Source organism: Lepisosteus oculatus, chromosome 10 (assembly GCF_040954835.1).
Source record: "Lepisosteus oculatus isolate fLepOcu1 chromosome 10, fLepOcu1.hap2, whole genome shotgun sequence".
Lineage (NCBI taxonomy): Eukaryota > Metazoa > Chordata > Actinopteri > Semionotiformes > Lepisosteidae > Lepisosteus > Lepisosteus oculatus.
In genome coordinates, this window is record NC_090705.1 from 33813830 (window position 1) to 33831477 (window position 17648).

The following is a 17648-nucleotide window of genomic DNA, read 5'->3' on the forward strand; positions in this document are numbered from 1 at the left end:
TTCCAGGAGAGAGAGAGGGTTTTGTTTTGAAAGTGCTAAAATCTCTGGGCACTTGTTTTAAAAGTGCTTAAAAATAGATAAACTTGAACGGCTTTAATCTTAACAAGGCCCATGGGTCGTCTCTGCCATACTCAAGTCAAACAGAGCCCAGCTGAGGTGACCAGTCCCCCAGACTGTGACTGGATAAATACTGAGGGTGATGATGATATACAGTATGCGTATGAATGTTTGTCTGTGTGTGTTTGACATTGGGCTGGCTCAGCACGCAATTGACATTGTCATCAGTGAAAACACAAAACCAAGATTAATCTTTACTTTACAGATGGAGAAACATCAACATTTTAACTCATGGCCCGTCCATTTTTGCCAAGTCATTTTATTAGGCTTCACGACATTTCCATTGATATGGTTGTAAACTGCACCTGCCATGAACTATTCTTTCTTTAGAACCCAATGGAAAAGGATGGAAGATAACGAGTCTCTTAATTTCCAGTGTTTCAATACATCTGTCTTCTGAAGGTTTTGATTTAACTTCTGTCTTGTGATGTATTAAGGACTAATCACCTTTTTGACTTCATGATGCTTGAGCACTGTCGTCGGAGGCCGATAGTACAAAAGTCAAAAGGCAGCCATTTCTTCTTTTCTCAGTTTTTGTGATAGAATTCAGATTCTGTACTCCAGTAGAACTGATTCAAAGCTTCATAGACTTGCATCGTGTCCTGAAACTTTAATATGCGACAGGAAGGAGAAGGAAAGGAGTTCCATCTTCCAGCCTGTGTTGTGGGAGCTGAGGCTGTAAATTCCAGTAGGATATGGTGGGCGGCCCGTCAGGAGCATCCCTGACCTTGTGGCCTCTTTTGCAGTGGATGATCTAAGAAGCAAGTGGAAAGAATTTTGGGGGGCGTGTCAGCTCAACAGTGAAAACACATTTTTATACGGCGCGTGGGTGTGGGTGTCAAGTGGGAATGTGTAGGCCTTCGCGTGGCGCAAGAAGTTCTGTGTTAGCAAAAATTCCCCATGGCACGCCTTTGAAGCGTTTAATCAAACTGGAGCAGCAGGATAATTAAAAAAATACTTAATCTGCTTCGGAACAGTTGAGGTGGCTTTAAGATTAAATATACTTCTCTCGATGGCACTCTTTTGCCACAATTTGCATCATTTATAGACTTAGACAGGCTAAAAGTAAGCCTTTTTTGTTTGACTTAAGTACTCAGTTCTGCGTTTATTTTTAATGTGGATTACTCTCCCTCATATGAGGCCTACAAACAAACAGTGGTAAGTGAGGAGTTGCTGTTGACTGGGGGAAGCCAAAACGTGAATACAACGTAGACTTCCAGCTGCATATAAAATATGACCAACACTGACTAGGTTGTTGTGAGCAACAGGAAAGTAAAACATGAATAGTGTGTGGTCTGCGCCTTTACACCAGTCAGTCGCACCACGGTTGATGACTGGAGTCCATGTGGATTTGAAACAAGGGAAGCAAAGTAAGACTGCAGCCAGGAGACCTGTCTAGGTCAACAAATCGCTAGACTGTTTAATTCCTGCTGTACCCTTGAAACACCTCAGTGCTGTGACTGAGACGTGAACAGGTGGGTTCAAACGTTTGCTCGAAAATCTCTGTCATGTTTGCCTTTCATTTTCCAGGTGTGCAGTAGACAAAAGTTCCAGGGCGGAGAGGTTGGTGGAGAGCTATGAATCACAGAAGACAATAAAAGGAAGAAAAGTGTTATTTACTCGTCTGTCTGAGGTCTTCCCCCTAAGGAAAAGTCCCAACAGTGGATCCCCATCTGCAGTGAGTCAAGTGATTTGTCTGTAATGACAGGTTCAGAATGCTGCTTTGAAAGACCACTGCATACAGTTCTGTAAAGGCTTAATTACATTTATCATATTTTCTTTTCTGTAAAATACAATAAAAGGTATAGGGTGACGAAACAATTCTGTCCAATGTACACTATGATACACGCCACAACAGCACGTTCATGAACAAGACCGGTCCACATGTCCCAGCATTTGTGTATTATCACACATTATTTTAACATCCACAAGTCATCCATCCTTTTTTTAATCACTTCATCCAGTCCAGGACAGAGGAGTCGGAGGCCAACCGGACGAGCAAAGGGCATAAAGCTGGATACACCCTCGACAGGACACCAGTCCATGACAGGGCAGACAGGCACAAACACAGACACACACACACCAGAGCCAGTTTTTTTTCCAGAAGCCAATTAAACTATCAGTATATCTTTGGACTGTCAGAGGAAACCAAATCCAGAGGTAACATGCAAACAAGGGGAGAACATACAAACTCCACACAGATAGCACCCCAGGAATTGAACCCAGGGTCCCAGCTCTGCAAGGCTGGAATCCTAACTACTGTGCCTCCCTATGTTTTAAAACTGTTTTTAAGATGGCATTGAGAATAAATATTGGATATTATCAGCAATGTTCAGAATGATACAAAACATCATTTACAGCTAACAAAAAACACTACTGTGCACAGTTTTACATTCAACTGTAACCAGTGTTACCAGAACTTCATACAGAGTCAGATATTATCACCAATATTCAGAAATATCGAAGGTTCTCAGACACTGGGGTGAGGAAAGCCATTTTCATATTAAAACTTTGTTAAAAGGGGATAGGTATTCACCCCACATTTTCCACCTAAGAATGTGTAGGGTGATTATTTCATCATGAAAGGCACTGTAAAGACTGCCTTCAAATGATCTGAATCATTTGAAGAAGAGCGCTTCACTTTTCATGCTGTTACAGTATGATGTAATCCAATGTAAAAAGCTTCAGCGCTTTTTTGTGCCTGTAGTGTTTGAGAGCAAAAGAAAACAGGTGCACACTTTTGGCAGGTATTAAACACTAGTGTAGTCTTTATTAACTCAGTAATGTTTTTAGATTAACCCAGAGGACAGAAGAACCTTGGGGATAGTTCGATATCACATCAACACTTGTTCTTAAATATTGCTTGTAAAAGCTGCCAACAAAAATAATTCAAATTTTAGCGATGACTACCTTTGAACGATAATGGTGTGCCATGTGTTTGTCATTGAGAATCTTTTTGAAATTAAACTGCCAAATACTGTTCCTTTACGGGACTGTAAAGTGATCATTTATAGGACATAAGATCACGATCATGTTTGCATTACAGACCATTCTCAATTAAAACATTCCATTATTTGATTCTCCCTGCTCACAGAGAGGCAGTGTTTGTTAGTCAGGTCTGTTTGCATTGTTTGTTTTCAGATCAAAGCGTGTCGTACGTTGGTCCCTACAGTTAGGGTTTTGTTATTTCAAAAAGCCCAATAAAATTCAATCTGAAATCGTTTTAATATACAGTACATTTGTCAAATCAGTCCTGAAAAAATATTTTGAAAGGGTGAAAAATCTACACAGTCCTGACAAAGACTTTCAATATTTGCAAGCAGTTTCCTAAGGGATTGCAGTGCCTGTAGTGGGTGGATTTGGGAATGACAACAATTCTTGTTCATAATACAACATGGAAATTGTATACAACAGAGCTGCTATCATACACACATATTCACAAATGAAATGTAGTATTTTCCAATCGGAAGACCCAGTGTGGGCTGCTCTAGACAATAGATTGAAACCATGACTTAACTTTCTAGTATACGTGGATTATTTTAGCAAAAAGTATTAATATTTTTTCAAAAATATAAGTCAAAACTGAACATTAATTGTGGTAGGCGATAACATTCGAATTAGTTATTTGAAAGATTTAGCCATTGTTTTTACTGAGGGTACATTATTCCTCTATTTTCCAATCGCTTTATCCAGTACATTATCGTGGGGGAGTCAGAGTCTCAGCAAGTAATGTGCACAAAGCAGGGTAGACCCAGAACAGGACACCAGTCCATTTGAGGGCTACACACAGACAAAAACAAACATGCATTCACAAAAGGCAGAATTTTCCCAAAAGCCAAGTAACCTACCAGCATGGATTGTGGGAAGAAGCCAGAGCACCTGGAGGAAACCCATGTGAACATGAGGTTAACATACAAACTCCATGCAGATAGCACCCCAGGTCCAGAATTGGACTCAAGGCCTCATCCCTCCAATGCTAACCACTGCACCACTGTGCTACCACAAGTACACAATAATGAAGTGTAATAGGCTCTTCATTCCTTTACAACACATAAAGATGCATTTGCAGAAACATGGTCACGATCTCCTTGATTCCTTAGAAAGTACCTTTCAATCATTAATTTTGGCTAAAAAACACACAAAAGATGTATTTCTAAACGGAGGTTATAAACAGCCACAAAAAAAAAGTTAAGGTACCTCCCATCAAGTGCCTGGGTGTCAACACAAGCCTCCCAAAGTAAGTGATTATTAAAATACTCCCTTTGTGCTATAATCTGCTATTTATATTTAGGTCTAACACTTTGCTGCAAATTTGTTTTCTTGAATTACATGTTTTCTTGCATGTGTTTGTTGAAGACATCGATCTTTTGTGGAGGCTCTATAAATGTTTTGTTTTTATGTATTGTTTGACAAAGAGAACGTATGACTGTTTCCGTCCCAGTACCGTGCAGATCAGGTGATGGGTTTTTAATTAACCGAAACACGTTTTTGTTCACATTGTTCACAAAGCCTAGCGACGAAAAGTTGAAAGGAAAATAGTTTCAAGATTTTTCAAAGCAGTGCAGTATAATCTATAAAAACTCTACCCATATATACAGTACAGGGTGCTTGTGAAGTTAGTTGTCCTGTTCACGTACTGTAACTAACTTGTATTAATGGAATCCATGCCTATATTACACAGCAGGGGACATTAATATTAACATTAACAGCAACCATTAACAGCAACCATCAATTTATGAAAGCTGTCGGGGCACTAATAGTAGTTGTAGAGATCCAGTATGGTTTTCTCTAGTGTTTTAATTGCCGTTTTCTGATAGAAATGTGTTCACCATTACCTAATTTATACAGTATATCTAAATTATTTAAGGGCTTCATCATGCAATTTGTGGGCCAAAATTCTTTGAATAATCTGACACTCATGAAAAGCCCTTCAAAAGTAAACAACAGATGGGACAGAAAATGAACAGCCTGAGAATACAGTAGTGTTTTGCTAAAGTTTAAGTGACGATAAAAATAATAATACCTTTAGAAATGTATTTTTTTGTGAGCCATTCCGAAAAACATCTTAGTAACATGGGAGGAGTGAATTATATATACTGAACATTGTCATTGCCTTTTAATAATATCTTTGGTTTATGTGTTTGGCACCGCAACGTACTGTATATTAACTTAGTTTAAACTGGTCAATTTAGTGCATTTGATCAGTATTGTTCTCTCACAGTTTTCAGACACCTTGACAAAAGTGAAGTCCCTTGAGGTTTGCTTCAGTTATTTTTCACTTCGTTAACATATGAAGTTCCTCTGTATTGACTGCTGTTGCCCCTTGTTCTTCAGTGGGTAATATATAAAGTCTGACAGCTTAATTGCGCCTTCATTACCATCTGTTTTAAGAGACTCTTGATTGATTGGATTGAAAGCTACAAAGTGGAGCTTACTGAAGCTACAGTTCCCAAATTTATAAACACAAAGTATTAACTTACTATCTGCACGAGATAGGTGACTGAACATCCTACTAGGATGTGCTAGAAGGTTCACAACCTTCACATATTGCTGCATTTCAGTAATTGAAGTTTTTTTGTTGCTTCCCTTATTACAAACCTGTGACAGTTCCATAGGTTGTGTTGAACTTGAATTGTGTTGAACATAGGAACTATGACAGCTGCCAGTGTTGGGTGGACTAGACCTCAGCAGAGCTACGTTGGCAATAACTGGTAACAGAAGTAACTATATTGGCTATAAAGCTGACATGACAGCATCAAGAGATGCACCAGGCCTCCAAACACATGCTAACGCTCCTGTATGAACTGATTTGATTAACAACAGGTTCCAAACTGGCATCCATAAAACAGAAAATAATTCAACATTAAATATGTCTCGAAAGAATGCACTCTGGGGAAACACATTTGTGCCATGTTATGATGTTCTGCCATTATAGCCTGTGCAATGCTCAGACATATGTCTCCAAACTTCTCTCCCATGGAATCTTTTCCTGAACCAATTTTTGTTAAAATTCTTCTGAAATGGCATTTTAAACGCAACCATCCTATAGCAAATTACTAGGGAGGAATGCAATCAGAAAAAGAAATGGAAAAGGCACAAAATTTATAATCCCCACTTTAAATCTGATATTCTGGAAAAATGTTTTCATGAGATACGAGTATTACACTTTTATTTCTTTTTATTGACCATTACTGCATCGCCTCAAGAAAATTGTTTGGTATGAATAAAACATTTTAGATCTAGATCCCTAGGAGACAGTTTTATGCCACTGATGATGTGTTCCTGCAGTTTTAATCTTGCTTAGAATGAGAGGAGCCGCAGGTTCAGACATTTGGAGTATGTGCTTGCTGAGGAACAAATGGCGTGAAACCCATCTGTGGGATTATGACTGAACGCCTAAAATAATTGTCTCTGTTCTTTTAACCCTCCTAGCAGTCTGTCAGAGTGTTACAGTAGGGGATCACGCAGGAGGGCCATCACTAGATCCAGAGTACTCTTGACTGAAGTGGTGAATGGTGGTGCTCACAAGATGGCCATATTGAATGATGATAAGATGACAAGATTGTCAGTTTTGAATGATCTTTTATCAGTGATAGACAACACTTGTTGAGGGTTTCGTGGGTGGAGAATTCTGCAGGTATCTGCTGTGCTGAGGGATAATGTGATTCTGTGCTAGAGCTGCAACATGATGGCATCATGCAGACTTGTCTAACTACGTCAGTCCTCATAGCTGTGATAAGCGACCACTGGGGGCCAGATGAGGAGAAATTCAAGGCGCAAGATCTGCTGCACCACTCTGAAGTGAATGCAGTGTATCCATGCAGGAGGTGCAACTCTCATTATGATGGGAGAGGGAGTTTGTGGAGATGCTCAAGCTTGGGACTACCATCAGACACATACAGACACGGGTATCTAGTGTGGTCATCAAGGGCAGGGAGTTTGGCCCACGCGTATTAACAGGCACTGTCTATGGGGTCACAATAGCCATCATCCCAAAGGGATCACAAGCTAGTTGTCACTGTGTGATTAAACCCTGTAACCATAGTTAGTGAACACGAATGTGTTGCAATCCAAGGCTACAATAGGGACCTTCACAAGTGCCTTCCTGATTTTCAAAGCAGGACTGTGAGTGTAAGTGTGCAATAAGCAATGTGCACAACTTTTGAAGTTGAGTTTAGATGGACTGTCCTTGGCAAAGAAGGAATTCTTCAGATCATTGAGGTCACGCCCACAGTCCCAATATCACGATACCAGTGACTGTTGAGGACACTTGAGTTCAAAAGCCAGAAGAGCTGCAGAGTCCCAGGGCAGGGAGGCAGAATTAAAGGGTCTTAATGACAACCCTCAATTCAAGGTCTGAACCTTGAGTCAAGGTTGATGAGAATGGAGAATTGTTGACCTGATTCAGAACTGTTTTGCACCACGGTCGAGTCAGGTTCAAGACACATTGAAGCTGGGCTGAAGTCCTTGAATTCACAGTGCTAAAGATACCTATAACCTATTTTAGCCGAAACAAAGAGGATTGTAATGCACAGCCATTTTTAAGCGTTTAGTGGTCCTCAACAAAAAGGGATCCGCAGCAAAGTACATAGAAGTCCCACACAGAAAGAGAGAGATAGAGATATGGTAAGCAATTAAGAAAATGAAAGAAAAGGCCAGAGGGTTAAGGATGTTACCTTATCAAGGGTTAAGCAACCTGCCTCCTAAAGAAAAATCCAGGTGTAGGACACCGTGAATCAAATCCAACTTCAACAGCAGAATCCGAAACCAGGCCAAAGCCATTTAAAAGCAGTAAAGACATCTGAGTGAACCAAATGAATGCATAGAGATAGAGTCAATAGAGATTAAGAGCCAGGGTCAGGGGTGAGGCTAAAAATGGCATGACTTCTAAAAAAGGCTGGGTTAGTATGAACTGATTCATCATACAAGCTCAGCAAACGTCATTACAACATTGAAGCAACATGGATGTTCCACTTCCTGTTTGTTATTAACTGCATTATGAAGATGAATGGGAACTATGGAATACATTATACAGTACTATACAGTACAACTGAGGAAACATATCGTTTTAAGCACTACAACATATGGTTAAAGTAGCGTTTCTGTTCACCAATTTCACTGTTATCCATAGATTTTTTCAGTCACAGGTCCACTTTTCAGAAAATGCAGTGTTAGATCTTGTAGAAACTGCATGCCAAGAATTTAAACATGGTGGTATTTTCTTTAATTCCTTAATTCATTGCATGAATTCCTTTGATTCCTTATTCCATTTTGATGTGATTTATTACGCATTCAATTAAATATTTTTTGCTCTGTTTAGAACATTTTTTGCACAACCCTAGACACAGTGTCTTTTTTAGGTCAAAACTACAAAACAGTTTTGGATTTTGTTTGAATAGCAATATCCTTCAAACTGTTTTCTGACTGCTTTATCTAGTACAGGGTTGCAGGGGAGTCTATCCAAGCAAGCAGCGAGCACTAGGCAGGATACATCCTGGAGGAGACACCAGCCTGTTGCAGGGCACACATAGACACGCACACACCAGGGACACTTTTCCCAGAAGTCTGTTAATCTATCAGTATTTGAACTGTGGGGGAAAACGGGAGGACCCAGAGGAAACCCATGTAAACATAGGGAGAACACACAAACCTCATACAATGTTGACCACTGTGCCACCATAGTACCCAGAGGAGCAAAAAAAAATCATTTTTTACTTCTTTTGATGTCTCATTTTACCATTTTTATTTCATGTGATGTGTACTTCTATGTAAATGGAATTCGATAATTACTGGGAATGTAGATGAAGTTTTCTATATTGTTTCAATTTTATTTAAATTATTATTTTTAAAATACCCATATTCTTTTAATTATGTGGCACTTTTTTATTTTGTTTTACTCTTTGAACATATCAGTACAGTGGTTATAAATTAACTGACAGCTAGAAACATCCACTTTTTCAGTTGATTCCCAGCTCTAGAGGTCTTAGCAATAGGAACTGATTTAATCTGCATTTTGGGAGTGATTCTCAAATACTGAATTAGCTACAGTATTCTCAAATTAATACTCTAATTGTGTTCTAAATCCGAATGTTCATTGCAATTCAGAAGTAATCCATTCAAACATTCAAAACAAATAAAATCAGAGGATTTAATTAATGACTTTACACATGTTAGAGGGGTGTTAAGAATAATTCCTTAAGATAATTCTAAAGCAGATCCTGAAATAAACATGGAAAATCATGACAACAATTATTTTTTCCACAAGTAACAAAGCAGCTCCTTACAGGGTGCCAAATAAAGATTAATGTTTCACTTACAAAACATGCCAATGCATAAGTTAGGCCGTGAATTAAGGGGAATGGAATTCATGACACCTGATTAAATTTAACTCTTTCTGCAAGGGTAGTGGGAGATGGTTTTCAGCTGCTGGTGGCTTATCTCTTGCTTCCAACTTGAACTTTACCACAAGAGAATTCTAGAAAGACAAGTCTGATGACAGCAGTTAATAATGTATCCAGTTCTGAACAGATCAGTCTCATTTAACACCACATTACCATCATATGAAAACAAAGTGTAAAAATGACTTCAGAAAGAAAGGGAGAATTGAAGAAAGTGTCTTTATTTAGTGAAAGTCCTCTCAGGCAGTCAGTGTTTTGTGGTTTATTATAGGGTGTATTATATAAGTCACGTTTGGTAGAGCTACAGGTAGTTTCAGTTGCTGTGTTAGAGGCACCTCTGAATGATGGCTTAGTAAGAGGTTTCGCTGCTAAGCTTGTATGTACACTTGCAGAATCAATTGGCTTAATTGATTTGTCTGTATAATTTGAAGGTGCAGAGGAGAATCAATGATTTTTTTACTAACCGAACGCTTTTATCCAATAGTGTAAATAAGAAAAATAACCTCTTCTATTTAAAATCTATACAACAACATGAAAGCGATCTACAGGTTCCTGAGAGACCATTTGCCTGTGCCCCCAGTCAAACCATAATCATTATACAATGCAATTAAAACTGGAGGTGACATTTTTTCCTTTGGGTGTGTTTAATTTCAATGGGACGCGGACACAATGGTGGTGCAAGTTAGTCAAGAGAAAATTCACATGTATGCCTCTGGCTTAAAAGCTACTTCAATTAACGGCACTCTAGATGAACTCCACATCTGTCAACTCATGTTGAAAAGAAACAAGGAAAAAAGGTGTCAATAAATGGCACTGATATTGATGTGTTTATATACACGAAGAGAGATGGACTGGATAAATGTGCTCCCTGCCAGCTGGGCTGGCCTCTCTCCTGGTTTCCGAGAGGGTGTAACTGCCGGTTGGCCGGTTGCTATGCGTCAGCCATGTTGGAATGCTCTCCCCAGGATGCAGCGCTGCTGTGTCAGTGAGTGCAGGAGAAGGAGAGAGGCTGTGGTGGAGGCAGGCAAAGGGAAGCGCACGCAGAGCTCAGTCACCGCGCATTTGTCGGAATTAAAACACCTTTTAACAGCAAATAGGAGCGGAAACCCAGAGGGCAGCCTCCAGACTCTCACCGGGGAGGACAAAAGTGAGTAAGGCTTGATTATTAGGCATTTTGGAACGCGCAATTTTGGCATAAAATAAGTTAAGTGTCTGTGTAGTCAGAGCAGTGGGAAGGGGGTTGCTGACACTGGGTTTTATGTTTCCATTCCCGACTGCAGAGTGGTCTCAAGGACTGGACTATTGCGCTTGAACGACGCACTGAACTTCGCGTTATTTTGCAATAGCTGAGTGGGTCCGAGTCTCCCCTGTTCGGAATGGAGAGATTTTAAAACCTAGCAGGAGCGTTGCTGCTGACATTATGGCCAAGAAAGCCCTTTCAAACTGTGCTTATGCTGGAACTGTACATAAGCGAACCAACCATTGACTTTTGCACTTTCCCCTCCCATTTCTCCCAGCGCCAGCAGCACTAAGGGCTGTGTGTGTACTGTACTGGGGATTTTCTGCAGAAAATAGCGGAATTATTCATCAGATGGTCAGGCGTACAGCCTCTAGAAACCCACAGATTTCTACTCCATACAAGTGCGCGATTGAGATGGGATACCACTGTTCCGATTGGCATCAGCTGTTGGAAATTAAAATCCGAAAAAGACCTAGTGGTTGCTTTCAAAATATAACGTGAAACCCCGTGATTATTAATTTTCTCTGTGTTTTTTTGTTGTTGGTTTGTTATGGATTGCTCTCGTCTTTGTCAAATTGAATCTTTCCACCGAGAGAGGGGGGTTTTAAGTAAACGGTCTAAGCTGTGTGGTTTTTGCTTTTCTTTTGTGTACGTTTTCCTTATGTTTCAAGTATTTATGAACAGGGTTGGGCACTTACCGCACTTCATTTTAATTGTTCAATGCGAAAGCAATAGCGCAATTGGAGAGCGTAGTATTTCTGTGTATACAATGCCTTTATGGTATTTTTGCCTTTGTTTGAAAGTATTGTCGTTAGCTGGAAGGGTAGGAAATTGCAGTGCAGAAGGCCATATTATTTTTAGACAACAATTGGCTCACTTGTGCCTGAGCTCAATAGCAGCTTCCCCGCGTTTTGTAGTTCCAGTGGAAATATAATTTCAGTGAAAATATAGAAGAATGATGTGCAGTGACGGAGATGTTCCGGTGCTTGTACTTTATCTTTAACCTGATCTTGTAGGTGCTCATGGACGTAGACGTCATTTGCCTGCATCCTAGGTTTAGCATACTGCCTGTATACTCGTCAGAGCAATATACTGTATCCTAAGTGTTAGGTGCATCTTTATTTATAAACTTTATATTTCTATAAATGTTGTCAAACATGCTTAATAGTTCATAAATAAAATTGCACAGGCAACTGTGTGTAAGAATGTTTGTATGGTAATATGAAATGTTTATTTTCCTCCAACTGTCGAAAGTGCTTATTATTCCTCACAAAGCTTGCAACAATATTTGTGCAGATTCATTCGATAACAATGGGTGTGAATTCGTTTCTCCTTTAAAAACAAACTTTTGTTTTAGTTTAAGAGCTTACAAACATGTTTTAAGTGATACTTTACATATAACATGTTTCCTCGTTGAAAGTTTAGGACGGATTCAGTGACTACTTCAGATACTTTTTGCACTGGTATGAATGTTAAATCTGTGCCACTCATCTTTTAACTCTCTGGGTGGTAAGGAGCAAAGCGAGCAGCCTTTCTGCTGAAAAGCAGAAATATAAAAGTAGGGAGACTTCACCCATCCCTTAAAAAAGAAAAGCTTTTAAGGCCCGGGGACCAGATGTTCACTAGACAAAATTTATGAAAACAACTCACAAGGTTTCTGTTAAAAAACAAGCTCGGATTACATTGCAATCTACAGTGGTGTGTGCTTCAAAATGCTTTTTCTTCTGTTTTTTACAAGTGCCTCATGTCTTCCCAGGGCTGGATTGTGTAGTTTCCAACAAATAAGAAAACTGTGCACTTGAAATATATCCCTTAACATAAATGTGATTTCAATTTACGTTGGTTTTAATTTATGACATTTCTGTCAGTGTGTAAGGTCTGTGTATGGTACAAAAAAGTGGATTAAAATACATAAAGAAAAATCATAGACTTGGGAAGTTTTCATGTTATCACTTTCAAAATAGCTGCGCTTATGTAAAGTAGTTCTTGAAATATTTGGTGCTAATATAGAGCTGTTTCGGGCTCTGTGTGGCCTGTTTCGAAGAGAAGGTCTGTTTTAAGTGCTTGCCTGTGAGAGGAAGTGTGGGTTAATCTGTAAGATTTGCTGGTTTATTCTGCCCAGATTGTAGATGCAGGATGTTTTACCTCATTCCATGTCCCTCAGGATCTGAGGGAAAACGCCTTTTTCCTTACAATAGCAAATGCTTGATATCCTTCTGTGTCGCGTTAAAGCTACATAGTCTTAAAATAAATGTGTGGAACAAATCGGTATCATACCATATCAAGTTTTTACATTTTACATGTATTACAAAATACACAGTATGCCCTTAGTTACAGTATCTCTTATTTGTGGAATGTGACTAATTAACTTCATAAACAAGAAAAAGTCCAAGCAAAAGGAATGACTCCATGCATGTCAGAGTCTTTTGTACTCTCTTAAGGGTTTTTATTTTCTGAGGAAAGTGATTTCTGTGTGGTATTCTTCATCGTAACGTTAATTATGAGTTGACAGAGAAAACTGCTAGCTTTCAGAGGTTAGCAAAATCCTTTAAATACTCTTTATGCTGTTCCTTCCTCCACTGCCTTTTAAATACCTCAGCAGTTGATGTGGAAAGTGGCTTTCTATAAAGAAAGTCCTGCAGTAATTACTGTGCTCTGGAAGGAACCATGTAGTGTTTAAGATGTTATATAAGATAAGCCTTAAATGTTTTCAGTTATGAAACAAAACTCTTTCAACCAATGAGTTTGATGGGCAAAACCTGAAATTTGTCATTAGGGAATACAAATATTTACAATTTAGTATTGTAAAAATTTTAAAGAGGGGTATATCAACAACACTGTGCTAGCAAGGATAGCAACCTGAAGAATATCTTGTAGATTGTATTAACAGCATACTTAAGTATAAACAATATTTCAGGTGGGTAGCTGCGTCAGCATGTGTAGGCTGCAAAGGAACAAGTAATAGGTTTATTCCATGCTGAAAAGAGAAGAAACAAAATACGTTTGTGGAGGTTGTGTTTTCTTTCTTCTCTTTTCAGCATGGAATAAACCTATTACTTGTTCCTATAAACAATATTGTTCAAGTCCAATTACGTATCCCCCTTTCTAATGTACATTCAATGTACCCCAATGTTATGGAGTCTTGCATACAGGTGATTTGTTAGTGGAAACTCAATTACCACAGATGATTACAAATATTGTCTTCAATCTCAAGATGGTAGAATCATAGATGCCTTGTACCTGTTTTGCTGCCTTTAATCCTGTGTCCACCAGAAAACTAAAAATATTGTAGCAAGATGTAAAGAGAAGACTAATCCAATGGCTAGGATCAGAGAAAAAAACAATCAGTCCTGTGTACTCCTGACATACAGGTTTCAGATCACTGCTTTTCTTAATTTATTTTAAGGACCTCATGCACATTAGAATACAGAATCAATTAGAAGCCATTAGCCATTTTGTTTGCAGTGAGTTAAGCAGGGATCAGACCTTTTCTCTTAAAGAAAATACGCATTTGTCAGCTCAGTCAATTTAAAAAGCAAATGGGATAATATTAAGCCCAAGTCAAATTAGAAAAGTGTTATTAATGTTGCACTATTATAGTGCTATTAATAATAGTACTATGTAGTGCTTCTCTACTGGTGGAAGCCAGCTTGATTTATATCGTTCTGATAAACATTACCACAAAAAACAGCTGTGCAGGTTTGTTTGCTATATCCAACAGATTAAAGTGTTTGTGTCTGTGTTGCCTTTGGCTTCACAAATCATTTCCTTACTCAGACAAGTCTTCGTAATTAGCACTTTCAAAGACACAGCAGTGTTGAGCCTAATGAGCTCTGTATGGTCACATACTGTACAACACACAAATTCCTACAGCTCCATGATTGCAGAGTGGTGATCAGTGTTACATGGGGTACTTTAAGAGGCACATTCATACATTTGCCTTAGTGTACCATTAGTATACATGCTGTACATGTTGTGTGAAGTAGGTCTTTAAGGTTTAATGTACTATACCTTCTGTAATATTTTGATAAAATGAGAACCACATTCTTTGTGCAGATTAAATGGCGTGACCACTGACTGACAATCAGTGGAACCTGGTGAAAACCACAAGAACTGAATGAAAAGAAATTCCATTCGGTTTTGTAACACAGAGAATATCACTGAATCTTTTGGAGTTGGTTGGATGGGAGGATATAGGTTTGTGGAGTACTAAACAATCCAAAGTTAAGAAAATAATGAGCAGTATCAAGGAAAAACAGAATGGCTGGTGACTTTTCAGACAATTCCACAGTGTTTTTAAAAACACAGAAATGCTACAGATATAATGTAAAGATCTTTGATTCTCTGGTGTCCTGTGTACATGTAGTTCTACGTGGCAGAGAAAATGTTGTTTGCACTCTTTAACGTTCCTTTGAATTTATACTAAGCATGTCAAATGTTATTCTGTGTTGTAGACAAGTTTAAATTGTGTAGTCTAGGGATGCATATACACGCTGTGTATATGTTGTAGAGTCTAATTCAGTTTTTGAAATTAAAATAAACCTTGAACTGTGCTTATAATGTCCTTGAGTGCAGATAAATTGGTGAAATGGCATGTTCTAGGCACAAAAAAATTCTTAATTTCTTTTCACATGAATGTTTCAGAGATGCCCAGTATTTCTGTGAAATGTCTTAATGTTTTTTTGTGTTTGTAACCCTACATGAACAGAAGCGTAACACAGAACAGGACTTATATTAGAAAATAATGGTTGATACATCACTTAACATCAAGAAGACATGGTTTGAGGGAATCTGACATGTTCTTTTAACAGAGGCCTGATGGTTTAATCCATTAATGTGCATAAGCCTCTTTGTCAGTTTGGGGAATTTTATTTGAACAGAATCGTGCACAGAGATTCTCTGGAGGATAAAACATCTTTCTGCCCGTCTGCAGCACAAGCGTACTGCTCAGATGAAAATTGTTCTGTAGATATGCTGCTTTGTTTACAGGACTGCTGCTAAAGCTGGCAAGAGAGACAGGAAAAGGGAAACAAGCAAGGATACAGCTCAGATCCAGGCGAATGTGGACGCCTACCAAATACTTCTTTAACGAGGTTAACATCAGCACAAGCATAGTGATCTGGAGGCCTCACAAGTGAACATTACAGCAGTAGATATGCTGCTAAATTTATCTACCAGCTAAAGAATTCATTGAAATGAAAAAACATGCGATAGCTAATTACAGTATGTACAGTAGTGGCTTTGCAAATCGGAAACCTATAAATGAAGTTTATTTCCAGTTGCAGAAAAATTACTGTTGAATGTGCTTATAAATGCAGTTTATCACAGTAAAAAATCATGACTGCTGTGCAAATCTGTTTCTCTAGATAGAATATCTTCAAAGCATTTTTGACTGTCATCAGGTTATCACTTTCTTTCCTTTCTTTTCAGAAACATTACTTAGCAAATAAAGTACATTCACTGATACCTTGCTTGAAATTGCCAGACATACTGTATCTGAGGGTGCTTCCCTCCTACACTATGTGCTTATAATACATCTCAACCATTGATTTGAGACCTAAACCAGGACAAGATCCATGAAACTTCAAAAACTGTTTGATATTGCAGTGAACGTGTAAGCTTATATAATGCTATTACTGTATGTGTTCATTTAAGTTGTCTTTTTTTATTTCTTCTAACAGTGAAAATAAAATTTTCTCATTCGATTAGTTTCAATGTATGTGTATACTGTGCATATATTTTGCTTGAATGTTTCCAGATTTAAAGTCTGGTTGGCCTGAAACGTTTGTGCTTCTGCTGTTAAACGAAGAGGTAATGTACTGTATCTTAAGTGTTGGTTGGCATTGAAAGTGTTAGTGACGCATGAACTGAACTGTAATTTATAATTCATTTTATAGGGTTTGGTATGTGTCAAGACCTTGAGTGGCCTTCTGTCTATCTTTAACGTTCTGTCTACTAATGAGGGAGCTTTTATCTTTTATGAGTTCAGTTTACTTGAATAAACTGTTACGAAAGAAGCCGTTTCAGGCTTGTATGACGGATCCAATTCAGATCAGTGACTGGCTTTCTGGGTTAGTAGTGTTTCTTTTTGTTTCTATTTTAAGCAGCAAGTAGACGTGAAGAATAAATAATCTGGGATTAGCTGATGTGTTGTTAATGTAGTGAAAACTAGTTGGCATTCAAATTAAGTAATATAACAATGGATTTTATATTTAGAATGACCTGTCATGGCTGTGGAGAGTTCTAGCTACGTTATTATAGCAATGTTTTTAGCAATGTATGGAACCTGCTTTTTAAGAACACTTCTAACACTTTAGTACCCAGCAGCTATATCACCCTGCAAATCACAACTCAAAAAACCACTGACGCTCAGCAGGTGTGAGCCTGGCCAGTACCTGGATGGGACACCTCCTGGCAATGCTAAGGTTGAGGAAGAGGTGTTTGTAGGGAGCGCACCCCCTGCAGTCTGTGTGTGGCCTGGGTGAAAAGTAAAACCGAGGTCCTGACTCTCAAAAAGGTGTTTCTCAAAAAGATTCGGGGTGTTACTCTGGTGTCCTGGCCAAATTTCCCCCTGGCCTTTACCAGTCGTGACCTGATAATAATCCCCAACTCTGAACTGGCTTCCATCATTCTGTCCTCCTCCCCACTGCTGGCTGGTGTGTGGTGAGCGTACGGTGTGCACTTTGCCTGCCATTGCATCATCCAGGTGGGTGCTGCACTGGTAATGGATTGAGTCCCCATTACCTGTAAAATGTTTTCAGTGAAAATTCCTTACTCAGCTGTTCTGGACATATTATTCATCTGGGTTATTAATCATCTACCTACTTAATGCACTCATTTATTGATTTTGAGGAGTAAATACATTTTCCAAATGATGTAAAAATTCCTTAATT

The 17648-nt window shown here is 38.7% G+C and overlaps 1 protein-coding gene across 20 annotated transcripts in view; it reads left to right on the forward strand.

The window, feature by feature from the left end:
• Positions 1-1777: 1777 nt before the first annotated feature.
• Positions 1778-17648, forward strand: part of LOC138241535 (focal adhesion kinase 1) — a 163557-nt gene continuing 147686 nt past the window's right edge. For 19 of the 20 annotated variants that reach the window (XM_069195116.1, XM_069195123.1, XM_069195129.1 and 16 more), the window contains exon 1: positions 10466-10662. In XM_069195116.1, the coding sequence (XP_069051217.1) occupies positions 10482-10662 (181 nt within the window). In that variant the 5' untranslated portion in view covers positions 10466-10481. Of the gene's footprint in view, positions 1796-10465; positions 10663-17648 lie in introns of those variants that run through there. The other variant, XM_069195128.1, reaches the window with a different exon arrangement.